The sequence below is a fragment of the Opisthorchis viverrini genome, assembly GCF_000715545.1.
Source record: "Opisthorchis viverrini unplaced genomic scaffold opera_v5_24, whole genome shotgun sequence".
In the NCBI taxonomy this organism is placed as follows: Eukaryota; Metazoa; Platyhelminthes; class Trematoda; order Opisthorchiida; family Opisthorchiidae; genus Opisthorchis; species Opisthorchis viverrini.
In genome coordinates, this window is record NW_008751680.1 from 292,457 (window position 1) to 305,884 (window position 13,428).

General features: G+C 41.6%; 1 protein-coding gene across 1 annotated transcript in view; it reads right to left on the bottom strand.

Annotated features, from left to right (window-relative positions):
* The window catches only part of T265_02071 (hypothetical protein), a gene marked incomplete at both ends in the record, with an annotated part of 38,888 nt that extends 35,666 nt beyond the window's left edge, over positions 1-3,222 (bottom strand). Inside the window, 2 exons of the mRNA XM_009166230.1 lie at positions 952-1,152; positions 2,605-3,222. Coding sequence (XP_009164494.1) covers positions 952-1,152; positions 2,605-3,222 — 819 coding nt within the window. The remainder of the gene's footprint in view (positions 1-951; positions 1,153-2,604) is intronic.
* Between the last annotated feature and the right edge of the window lie 10,206 nt (positions 3,223-13,428).

Below are 13,428 nucleotides of genomic sequence, written 5' to 3' on the forward strand. Positions count from 1 at the left end.
TTTTTGTGTGACACCGAATATAGTATGATGGTCATGATCGGGGACAACACTGAGTTTGTGGTAGAGCACTCTGACAGTTGCCATATAAACAGATGGGCGCGTTCATGATGAAGTCATTTATTTGGCTCTGTCGTGGTTAGAGGCAGAAGAATCAACGATACCGTTTCGCTTATGAAACAGCATCCGGGCCAAAAAGCTCATCTGAATGGAAGTTCACATAGGAGAAAACGATTTCACGAATCAATGACTAGAGGTAGATGAAAACAACCGACATGGAGCCTTTAGTATAAAATCGTACTGTGCATAACCTTTTGTCCGATGAAGTAGATTTGAATGATTAAGGTCAATAGTTAAGCTACATCAGGAGCTTGCTGATTGATCATAGTCTGAGGAAGGTATCAGAGTTACTCTGGTCGACAACCAGACTAACAAACTGTTCCCTTCGTTCATGTTCCTAACAAGTAACTTTTTTTTGCGTTTTTCGATAATCGTGATGACTGTTACCGGTAAAGCAGCTTTGAGAGAAATTGCACTGTATTGATAACATAGCGTAATCCTCCCGCTGACCACAGCATCCTGTTTTACTCGATGTGTCGTCACAGGCTGCGCCTGTTCGTGTTTTCCTGTTTTTCTCCAAAACAGTTGGTTCACTACGTAGAAGACGTGAAAGCCTAACTAAATAGTGCAGAAGACAAGTTTCTCCAATACATTCTCTCGTTAATTTTTTTACCAAGGTTTGAGGAAGCACACGTCAGTACCGCAGTTAGTAATTATCTTCCTAGTCTACAAATGAGGTCCGCTTCAGAAAAGTGACAGTGAAAACCCTATTGGGTCCAAAAAAGAGCCTCAGAAGGTTGGTGAATAGCATCCTTTTGGAGTCCTATTAACAATGGGTCCATTGGTACTAGACGTATTAAATCATGTCTTGTAAGGAAACTAGAAGGAACCTACCTGTATTGTGGGAATATCGGGCACCAGCTTAGGGGGCTCTGATTCGGTAGATACGGAATGGTGAAATGTTGAAATGACTTGATTGACTGGCTTTGTCATATTGAAATGGTACTTTTCACAAACTAGGGGTAAGTGTCTATTTTGAGCTTGGAGTTGATGCCTTCGTCGACCCACCGAACGACACACTGCTCCATTCTTGTTCTAAACGTGAAAATAAAAATAGCCTGTTTGAAAACTCCGATTGTGAGCAGTTTGGAGGTAAACTAGCAGAGAACTTTGGATTATGGTCTAACATATTCCTGTGACGTAAATTAGACATTAGGCTTTGCTCTGCAGTGTGTTATACCGCCACTTCAAGATATATATTATATGTATGTTTGCTTACATCTAAAAACATCACATTAAAGAGTCAGTCTAGCATTGTCTTTCCTGACGGTGGTCTACCTTGAAAAGGAACCAATAAAATGAGTAGAAAACCCCTTTTGCGCAACACATCCTCTCTTGATGGTCATTAGTCATTTGCGGCACCATCGGTCTCATAGTAATCACGCATTGGGTCTGAAATAAACATCCCGTACACACATTCCTAAAGTATAAACCTTTACCAATACAGTGGTTTGGTGAGTTGTACGAAGATGCACAAGTTGTTGTGAATAACATCTGTGTGAGTTCTACCTCAAAACAGGACAACATATGGACAGCTTTGCTTGCCTCATTTCTCTGATTTAATATAAAGGACACTGAAAGACATGGACGTTGAAAGTCCTCAATTGATGCGCCTATCACATCTCATTTCTGTGTTGGTGAGTTGGTATGAATATATATATATATATATATATATATATATATGCATTGTCATTTTTCCCGTGATCGCCTGATGATCGCGTTGTTGGATCACCAAAGCTCGTGTCCGAGGTTTTTCGTCTTCTTACTATCCGCCGTGATAGGAGTCTGGATCAATCAACATAGCTGGGGATAGAGTATTGCCACGATCCGCATATCATATTGTTTGCTCCTGCATGACCGAACCGTAACACCAACGCAGCTGAGTTTGCTGGTAATGGCTTTCGCACTTCGCTGCCAAGTCATTGTTTGGCCGCCTCTGGCTCTCTTCCACCCTTCACATCGTTGGGCAAAAAGAGCCCTTCGAGGAAGTCGGTATCATGCCATAGAGGAACTATACTTTTTCTACAATAAGTGTCCTCCTAGATAGTCTGCTATTTATGTTTTTTGCCAAATCCCGCGAAGTCTGTCAAGTAGCGATCTTGTGTGAGTTCAGCCCTATCTTAAATTGCTTAACGCAGTGTTGAGTGATAAATCTACACAACATAGAATAGTTGACTTTCAACGGTATGCAAAGTTCAGACGTAGATAATTTGGTGGTCAACTAGTGCCACGGTGTATTTGGGTATCCACTTGCAATCCCGTAAACTTAGGTACCACATTGACTGTTTTTCTACTCTGCCAGATTGCAGGCTGAACAACATCTTGGGCTCAAGGTAACCTCAACATCATCGATATCATCGTGCTGCTCCCCATCACCACCGTCATCAGTACTACCACCGGGAACAATTCACTAGAGATACACGCTGGTGCTTAACTATCATAGTAGACCTAAAAAATTGAAACTGTTCGTTTAGTAATATGGCCTACCAATGTCTCAAAGTGACGGTCTGGAATGTGGTCTTGGACTTCCACACAAATAGAACCTTCCGGATAGTGTTGTCGAAGCACTTGGAAATTGGCGATCAGCTGATCGTTCGGTCTGATATTGTAAGCCGCGCGAGTAGGGTGTGCCGGACAGTAGTCAGGAGTTGAGGGGAACATACTTTGAGCAGTGGCTTGTATTACCTCCCAGCCGTCACACGAGTCGTCTTCGGTACTTTCATCTTCCGTGCTGCCTACCTCAGAGTTGTAAGCATACTGACTTGCAAGATGTCGAGCTCCGGATGCGTGACCAATCACAACGGACCGGTCTCCCAACGAAGTGGTCAGTCCACGGTGTACACTCTTCTCATAAACAAACACAGTATTCCGTTTTTTGTAAAAAATCAATATCAAAATACATAAAATAATAGTGATAAGAAGGAAGAATCCAGCCAGTATTGCTATACCAGCGAAAGGTCGATCCAGAAACTCACGCCCGTCGTTCACACGATCTGGATCATTCTCCAGGGACGCCATATTCCGATGATGGTGTTCCAATGCCATCCTTCCAAGTTGCAAGTCACTCGTGTTGATGGAATAGTTAAAATCGAACCTCTCCATCATGGTCTTTTTTGAACAGGTCAATTACTCAATTTGAGACAATGATGATTACTCGGATGGCATTTGCGTCTCACCATAGTTACGTGATTATACCCTAGAAGTAAAAAGTACAGAATGCAGTGCAGTGATTGGCGCATTGTGGAAGTTACCGAACAACACAGGAAGTTAATGGAATACAGAGGCAAGCTGGCGGATGTCTAAGCAAACACTAATAGCATTATTGATTTACAAAACATTGTCTCGCTGTAAATTCAGGTGTTTTGCATTCAATGGGGTTTTAACTGCGAAATGTCAGCCAAATCGTGGTGTGTACGCTTTCGACGGTCGGGTTATTGGCCAATTCCAATAAGGTTACGTCAGCGAGAAACTACTTACCTGGCAGGCCCCTGTGCCAGCTTCATTTAACGTGAAGGTCAACTAACGCAGTTGGATGAACAACAAAGGGAAATTCCATTGTGGTGTCTTCTCTTAGAGAATGGATTGGCCGTTTGTGTGTGCGCCATGTGTGCGCTTCAGTTCTCGTCTTTCTGGGTAGGTGATTGCAACAGAAGAAACATGCCTTGCATCCAGATTTGTCCCTTCACTAAGGATATTTCCTCTACTGACTTTGCTTCAGATAGCACTATATCAACTGCGGTTCGGCTGACTATGGACTTGCTATACTGTGTCCGCCTGAATTTCTAAAGTAGGATTTCTCTCACCGGTAAACGAATGCTCAGATTGGTTATGTGTCTTGCAACAATGCTACAACAGTCGGTTTCTCTGATTTCCGTGCACGAGGATAGACATATTTATTTATTTTCCAAGAGGCCAAATGTAGGCCCGGCGAAAACCAACATGTGGCGGTGGTTCTCGCATCTGTGTTCAGAAAATACTGACACGGAATCTTTTCGACAGAACGGGGATACCATCACACTCAGGAAAGAATATTGTTGAAAAACGTCGTGATGTGCGTGAACCTCACACCTGAGCAGCCGTCAATCCGGGTGCCGTCGTCAACATGCTACCGCACAATGAGAATTGCGTGAGCGAAGCATGGGTCCAAACGCTGCTCAGTGAATCATCGACATGGTGTAGTGTTCAACTGCTAATAGGAAAGCTACGAGATACACACTGCAGATGACTTCCGACAAGAAATACTAGTTCTACCGTGATTCTTGCCATTTTAGCAAGGAATGTCTGTGTATACTAACTCGCCATTTAAAAAACTGGAGCACTGTATTCTATGGAAAAGTCCAACCATGACTTTCTGGTAAGAAACGAGAATCGTTTCAATAATGTCACACGCAGAGTTTTTTAGAGGAAAAGATCAATATTCGCCATAGGCTGTCTTACCCACAGGCGATGGACTATTTTGTCCAGTAACCAGCACTCACGTTTGAGTAGCGCTCAAAGTAGAACACCTGCCAGCGGATGATTTCTGATGTAATTGCCAGCAATCATTCCACAGTTATGTAGCAGCTTTTTCACGGACTGATATCTTGATTAATTCGCAAGTCGCAACTCATTCTGGCAAATTAGTACTCACGTTCGATCAGTCGATTTTAACGATTGTGGTGTGTACACCATTGTGAACAGCTTTTGCGTAGAAACAAAGGGTTCTGTATGGATCTGGTCGGATTACCAGACAGCAATTAACTCGTCTTTTGTTCCACAGATTTTCATTCTGTGCTTATGCGCTAGGTCGAAGCAAGGGAAATCAGGAGAGGATCAATTAGGCTCAGTAACCTAGATAACAAATGTTTGTTTATACCATTGAATTGAGTCCTTAATTAAAAAACATTGGTAATCGACTATGACAGATAAATTAGTGGGATGCATGGAGATAGCAGGGTCAAGAGACTTATTGTGCTGAAAAATTATGGTCAGACTGTTCAGTAACACACACGTGAAGGTTGATTTACAGTGATGACATCCTAAACCGGAGAGCTACTGAAGGTAGAGGACATTGTTCCTCCCTCAAAAGACAATACGCTTCCAGGGGTGTGTTAGAAACCCTTACGCTTAAACAGTTGCAACTAAAGCAAAACGGAGGTTAGATAAAGTCGGGACAACCTTAAGCCTTGGGCATTGTGAAGCCGTACAGAATGCATAAGACAGAAGCTCAAATACATGACCTTTTCTTAGTATTCCATGAAGGATTTCACTTAGATATGGAATAACTCAGGTGTTCCTATTTTTTTCTATAGATTACGCACATGTGATCGGTAGCTGAGTACGAGCTGATAGTGTGCATTTTGGTCTGTACAGACAGCTTTGTTAGGCCAAGCTCACAGATGCCAATTTTGCTTGCCTGAAATAAGGTCTTTATGTTTGTGCTGGGTTCCTAATGGATGTAAGATAACTCCTACTCGTCTACATAGGTATTTTACCCTCACAGCGGGTTCACTTGAAAAATTTCTCCCTGATATATGTTACTCAGGTGATGAAAGTAGCACCACAATGTTGACTAATCTGGACCTGCCAAAATTGCTTTTTCGTCGATATTCTTGTTAAGTGGAGGTGTCCCCGAGGAGAGGATTGCTTAAGCTTTCGCGGCACGCATATTTCAACTAAAAATGTTTGCTCAAGAATAAATCACAGTAACGCAGAGAAGGACGCAACCACCGACTCATTACTACGCTTCAGTACGCTCCCTAACGACCCACTGACGGTGTCACCTCGATTGGAGAAGAAAACTTCGCAATACAATTGTCTAGTCCATGGAACAAACCAGAAACCATCTACGCTATCTGAGCAACTAACATTTTTCTCTATATCAAGATATCTATTTTATGGAGGCGTCATCTTGAGTGTGTATCAAAAAGCCGTGTGATACTCTAAAGATGTTTCATCCTTATTGGAATTGAGAACTATATCTCCTCTGAGTGCGAGTTAATCATACTGCTGATCAGCCGCTCATGGTTGGGCACTTTAACCATAAAATAATAGCCGGGGAATTTCAAGTGCGAATCGCCCTAAAGATTCTTGAGATGCACACGGCTGACAACTTCCAAAAACAGCCAAATAACTGTACAGTGCTTCAGGATTTTTACATAGAGTGACTTCACTTGTGAGATGAATTCTAGGTTGAAAACTTATTAAACTTCATATCAGCAATAAGCAGAAATCTGATTAAGTTGCGCAAGTTCTGTTCTCACTAGGAGGACTGTACTTCATGGGTTCCACAGAACGGTTTGGTAATATGACCTTTCGTCTAGCGCTTACACACACGTCGTCTTTCAATCTACAAGGCACATTGGTGATCAAGTAGACGACCATCCTTATTTATCCTTATCCTAATCCTTATGCCCCAAACAGTATGCCCTAACTTCGTCTGAGCAATTTCAATCAGTGAATATGCGGTTAGATTCCGAACACCTATGGCTTTGGGCTCATCAGACTCTGTGATTTTGTGAACTTTTGTGATACAATCTTGGGCGTACACAATCAGTCACTGCGCAAAAAGCGGAAAAAAATCCAAAAGCTCCCAAAAACCAACTGAAAAACGAAGATACCTTAGAATTGGAAGAGTAAAATAGAAACCGTCAGACAGGACAACCACCAATATATCAGACGGCTGATTAGCACAACACGGAGAAACTGAAAAAAGGAGTAATGTGCCCTGCAAACAATTGAGAGTCCGGAAAACTAAACTAGTTAAGTCAAAGAACGAAAACTACCGAGAAAAAAGTCAAACAAATGACCAGAGAAGCTAAGGAGCAGAACTGGTGAACAGAATATGTTCACTGAACGAATTAAATTGCAGCGCAATGAGAATCCCAAAAGGTCCACTCAACTACACGCAAGTCAGACCTTTGACACACAATTGTGATAAAGATATCGAATGCTGCATAGAAACTATACGTACGCAAATATACTCGGAGGAACCGAAGATGTATCCTTATAGGGCGGCTAAACGGCTATAAGCTAATTACCAAGTTCAGCGGATAGATCACTCGGCTTCATGTTCCTGCCACACTGTGGTTTCTAATGTTGAAATGTTGTCTCTAATTAACACAGTGGATACCCTTAGACAATAATTTTACCCACTGTTGTGCCATTTCGATGCATATCCCCCGTGGTGAGGTTTCGTGCTTCAATGATCTTGATTAGCTGGTGCGTATTTGTGCAAATCAACCGACAGTCACATTTGTAGTAACTCTTGGGTCGGTCAGAAGAATGAGAACTTTGGTTGGTACATCGCTTAACTCTAAAAAATTCCTCCTCTAACATAACCACAGTACAAGAACCTCACCACTTTATGGTACACTGTTCGTCACAGATTGTTATTATTGCAGCCACTTCCATAGATTATGTGCTTGCTGCACCACACTGAAAACAGACTCAAGTTATGAATGGACATATTTGACATGACACACTACGCATTAAGTCTCTTTTCTGCAGTCCGCTACCGGTTTTGCCCACTTGGGAAACATCATTTGGGCTAGTTCCCGGTTTTCGATCAAATCTGTGTTCCACGTGAACACTGAATTGCATGCAGCATCCAGTAAAGTCTCTCACTAGCAGCAGTGTAATAAGAAAACCACTGTATTCCACCACTTGGGAACGGACATCATATTTTGATCACCCAATTCATCGATATGCTCGTGCATGACCATTTCAGCTTGCCCTTCGAATAAATCAATGTCCCATGCGACATGAAGCAACATGTTTGGATTCATCCGTGCACTCAGTCACTTTGAACGCTCCTATTTCGCGCAAAACTGGAATAACAACTAAAAGTCAACACCCGTGGGAGTGTAATTTGACAAGTATTTGCACAGCTGTTGTTTTCTACAAATCGCAACTCTGTTTACAGTGAGTCCTTTGCTATCTTACACAAACTGATGGGACTTGCTAGCCCTTACCGTTTTGGAGTGGACCGAAAACCGTGGGCTGTCAGTCATCAGGATAATCCTTAGGTGGCCGTTTGTCCATGAACACGTCGCACGACACAAAACGGAAAAGGAGAACCAAAATGGAACAAACTGTTTTTTCTCCAGTCGAAGATGTGAACACGAATTCGGAATGTAGGACAACTCATCGAACCTCAAACATTTGAGGGGTGAAAGACTATCCATAAAATTCCACAATGTTCTTCAAGTTTTCCCACAATAAAAGCTTTCTATGGTGTTGTCGGTAAGAGGTGGATTTTGTATAGGCACTTGGATTTGATCACATTTTAATCCAAGGCTTTTAGTGCTTCGCAGTACATCCGGTTGCATGTAAAATTTGAAGAGCGACTCCAGTAGGTGCTAGGAGAGCAGTGAGCTTTCACTGGAAACTTAAACTTTCCTCTTCAATTGCAAACTTGAACTTCTTTACATGTGAGCACACCCACAAAATGAAACTTACACAAATCGGGAACCGAAAACTTCGCTAACGCACTGATGCAGGAGTTCTCGTTTGACATTGGCCTAAAAATTTTTCCAGGCTTTAGCATTTTTGAAAAAAAATTCGTTAATCTAAGTACCTGAGGGTCTGTAACACGTAGAATGTTACAAAAATTTTGGGGTAATCGCACGAGATACCACGAGGTTAGCATAATTCACCCACTATGTCGCACTATTCTGACTTACTTTATATATCACACCCACTTCCTCTGTTCTTAATGCGTTAGGAGATGATGCTACAACACTACTTTCCTGTTTTTTGCAGCTGCGTTGTGTTGGTTCTGTTCGTGTTTTGCGCGTTTGTGTGTGTATGTTTGTGGAAACATGTATATCCCAGGTCAACATATGGCGCTCCGGTGTAGGTCCGATTCACAATTACCGCCATCGTTACTTGCCGTGCTGCGTAACGGATTAGTAGTTTCCGTTTTCTGCGAACCACTCGCACGTGTAGTGCATTATGACCATGTTCATTTGTTCAAAACCAATGTACTCTCACCTCTATGACACAGAAACCTACACGGGTGGGCAGGGAATACTTGTAGATAAAACAAGTTAGAACCTGAACAGGTTTTTTTCCTTTAAAATACTGCAGTTGGTTATTTTTTATTCATATTTTATTCATAAACTAGTGAAATTTCATTTGTACGAAAGGTCGTTGCTGGCAGATCCAGCTACGGGTACATCCCTGTAGCATATATTGATACAACCCAATCATTGCTTTTCTGGCTTACAAATTCACTTGAACACATCGGTACCCTTCTAACTACCGTGGTAGTAATAATGGCCCACTCTGTTTTGGAATGTGTTCCTTGCCTTACATGGTTATGTTTTGTCCCCTGACTAAATGACTCCCTTTTCCTCAAGCCAGGTTTCACTACTCGCTAATGGTCTTGTGTATACATCAGATTTTCATTTGAACAACCCTACATCTGTACGTTTGAGGCGTGCTCGGCGAATACCACCGACAACGCATATTGCATCTAATTGGCAGACGAAGCCTTCACCAAGGTCCGGAGTTGCAGAAAAACCTCAATGTTTCTTGTTCGACCACTTGAGCGAGGTCATCTGGGGCAAGTGCCTTTCATACGCTGAGATAAATTTAAGCCTCCAACAGGTGTTCTAAAGTATGATTAATGATGTGAAAGTGCAACAAATGTGATCCTGAAATCGAATGACGCACTTGAGTCGAATGGAAGCATAGACCAACAGCTATCTTCTTTAAAATCATGTTGCTGTCTGGGAAGTATTTCAAGGGATATTAAAAATACATAAAAGTTCGATCATCATCTACCAAACGCACAATTCCACGATATTCACATTTCTGAGGGGTGTTCTAGACAAATCAGTTTCAGTTGATCTGAAATAATTACCATCCAGCTATTCGCAAATTTGACACTTTTCATCCAATCCGATGGTCCCCCAAAATACTAGACAGCTTGCGGTAGATACAGACTGTATCGCATTAAAGTTTATCTTTTCAAGATATCAGGGAGCCGCCGCGCTTCACTTTTGTTAGCACAGCTTCTCGGGTTAGAAAGTTGTGAATGTAGATGACTCTTACTAATGTCGCAGCTAAGTTTGCATTTGTGAGCCGACCGTAGAGATTACAGTTTGCATGAAGAGCTCTCTTAACTAAGACTTACAACCAGCGTCACAGTCATTAAATGCTTCGTAACAAAAGTTCACACAGGCATGACTCAAACGAGAGTCGCTAATGCCACTCCTGTAGAGTTGCTTACTAATTGAGTTGTTCTGAATGTATGAATGATGAATGAATGATGTAAAAACTTGTGAATCAAGAATGTTATTGTTCTAGGGGGTATTTTTAATCTTCAGAGTGCTATTAAGTAAGATCAAATTAATAATGCGCTAGATTGATATTTTGTGGCTGTTGGTCTTTTCGCCGAGCATGGCAATCGATTTGAAAGCGTTTGTTCACCATTTGAGGTAACATCTTCAGTGCGCTGTTGTTTGGGTAGTCTCTCTATTCGTGCCTGCATTTATATAGTTTACAAAGAGTAGCTTTTGTTGCTGGTTAGGGTCACGGGAATTCTCGTAAAAATAATGGTTCGTCCGTGGGTACAAAAACGATTCTTGATATTACTGAGGCAGAATGAACCAGATGAAGAAAACACTCATCATTATCACTTCGAGAATATATAGATATGATTCTAAGTGAACGCTTAATTTTTCAGGGCTGCTGACATGCGCTGTGTTGATTTTCACATGATCACTTTACCCGCGAGCCCAAATGACGGATACAGATTTTCAATGAAAATTCAACTGTTCATCGAGCTATCCCCGACGGTTCCACAGTTCCACAGTGACAGATCACGTGATCTACTTAATGAATTTAATAATTCGCCATCTCATCATTACATGGCTTGAAAATTTAGCTCAACTTTTTGACATTTACTCCACTGTCGACAACGTCCAGAGCAATAACAGGAAAGTAACTTTGAACCCGTGCAAAAAGTTGCAGACTTTGGTTCGCATGCTTGTTTGTTTTTAATGTAGTTAAGCTAATATTTTTTGTTTGTGGATCTGTTGTTCCGAATTGTGATGGTATAAAACAAAACTAAGGAGGCACTCAACAGTGAGTGACGTTTTTTCCGACATATGCGCATCAAAGCCGGTCAAAATTAACGGTTGCAGAAGCAAAGCGCTAGATTTCTGGATTCTTCGGAAGTGCTGGAGACTGCTTTTCAAGTTCTCAACACGATGATTGATGATAAGATGATTTGACACCAACTGCACAAAATACACAGAAAAGTTTTATTTTATGCTGAAGTTGGCACACTGATATCCGCCTCAAAAGCTATTAGGTACACCTCTAGCTGAGAAACCCATCCTCAGCTAATACCCACTAAATCTGTTTGCCGAACTATGGTGCACTGTGAGACTCCCGATCAACAAGATGGCTTATAGTTAGTCAAATTGGATCGGTTGTTTCAGGCAACATTTCTGGACGGGACAGATGAATGGCTCTATCGTAAAAACAGTATATAACATCAACACAAAAGGATCATAATTATTCGAAATCCTGCACAACAGAATGTATTTTAAAATTTTGAAGACCCGGGATGTGATGTTTCGCTGCAAAACACACCGGTTTCCGTGGATACTAGGAGTCATTCACAAATGGTGAGGGAGAAATTGCTGCAGTAAGATATCTTTCATATATTACGGTCTGATGTGTGTGGTTGGGTCTGGATGGATGTCCATCGGAAGCTGACTGTATTGGTGGTTGTAAGCACCATAATATGTCGCGGCTACGTTGCTGTATTGTGAGCAGGTGCTCAGCGGTTGCTCGTTTCTCACTTGAAAAATTTCTTATTCTACAAATGCAACTTTAAGCCCACTCACATAGATGGCAGTCTCTTGCAGCTAACAGTTGACTATTTTTGTGTCCACTAAGACATCTGCTGTCTGTGGGATTTAACACTCAAAATATCGGGAGATCATATTTGACAGAAAACTGCAGTTCACTGCCGATATCTCTGGAACTGCATAATAAGGATCACAGAGACCCCATTGAAGCTCATTCCGAAATATGCGTAGAAAATTTCACCAATGCTTTCGGCTGTTTGCGGTCAAGATGGTAACGATAAAGTCATGCCAGTGCAATCATTTACTGTCATTTCTTATTGTAAGCCGCTGAACAAAGAACTTTTCTGACAGTATTTTTGTCAGTTTCATGACTGCAGGGTCTTTCCTGGTAAACTGTAGAGCGTAAGTTATAATCTGGTTTCTGCTAACCATGCATCGGATTTCCCAGCCAAAATTTGACGAGTTACTGAATTATTCTACGGAACTACGAGACGATCCATGTTTTAGTAAGACTACAAGAATCAAAGATAGAGGATTTCACCACAATTGTGCCTAACCAGTATGAGGTAAGGTTTGTTGTAGCATCATCGGATAAAAAACATCGGCCAGAGATGCAGAACATGAAGTTACGATCAATCAGCCGGGTAAGAGACACCGTCACGGAGTTCGAAAAAATCTGGTGACTGTTGTCGCTAAAGTTCCATTGAAGGGATAACCAACGTATGTCGCGCGTGATCTGAGACTTGTGAATGTATGATTATTATCTGATTTTCATTCACATTACTTAGGGTGTAAGGTATTTGAGGTTGTCAAAGTAGCTGTCACAATCATGAACTCATTAGTAAGATTGGTATCGTAATCTCTGGCCTGAAAATTTGTTATTTATTTTGATTTGTAGTTTGGCACATTAACAGAATTACTATATTTTTGGATAAAATCACTTACACAGTTGTTGTAAGATAATACAGTTTAGCGCTATTCGACTTCACCTGGTAGGAGGCGACAATAATCCCCTGGTCTGGTACCGTTATGTCTCTTTTTCAACACTGCAGATATCCAAGTAGACATTTAAGTCACCTGTCTGAAATAAAGGTTCACCTGGTAGGAGGCGACGATAATCCCCTGGTCTGGTATCGTTATGTCTCCTTTTCAACACTGCAGATATCCAAGTTGACATTTAAGTCACCTGTCTGAAATAAAGCACTGTATCGCGCTTGGCTGTTGATATTGGCGTATACCCTATTCCAGGGTCTTGGCCAGTAGTCCCAACCTACAATCCATACAACTGATATGCATATTCTACGTGCTCGAACGAGCAGTGTTTATACCACTTTGGGCTTATACTTACAAAAATGTTTATACAGTCGAAGAAGCCGCACTTTTCATAGATACTACGTTGAGTCAAAATACTGGGTTTTCTTGTAAGCGGAATTGGATGCACTTTCGGGCTCCCTCGTTGTAGGTGACCGAAGTGACTGAATGGGCTGCAATTGACCTTCGTCCA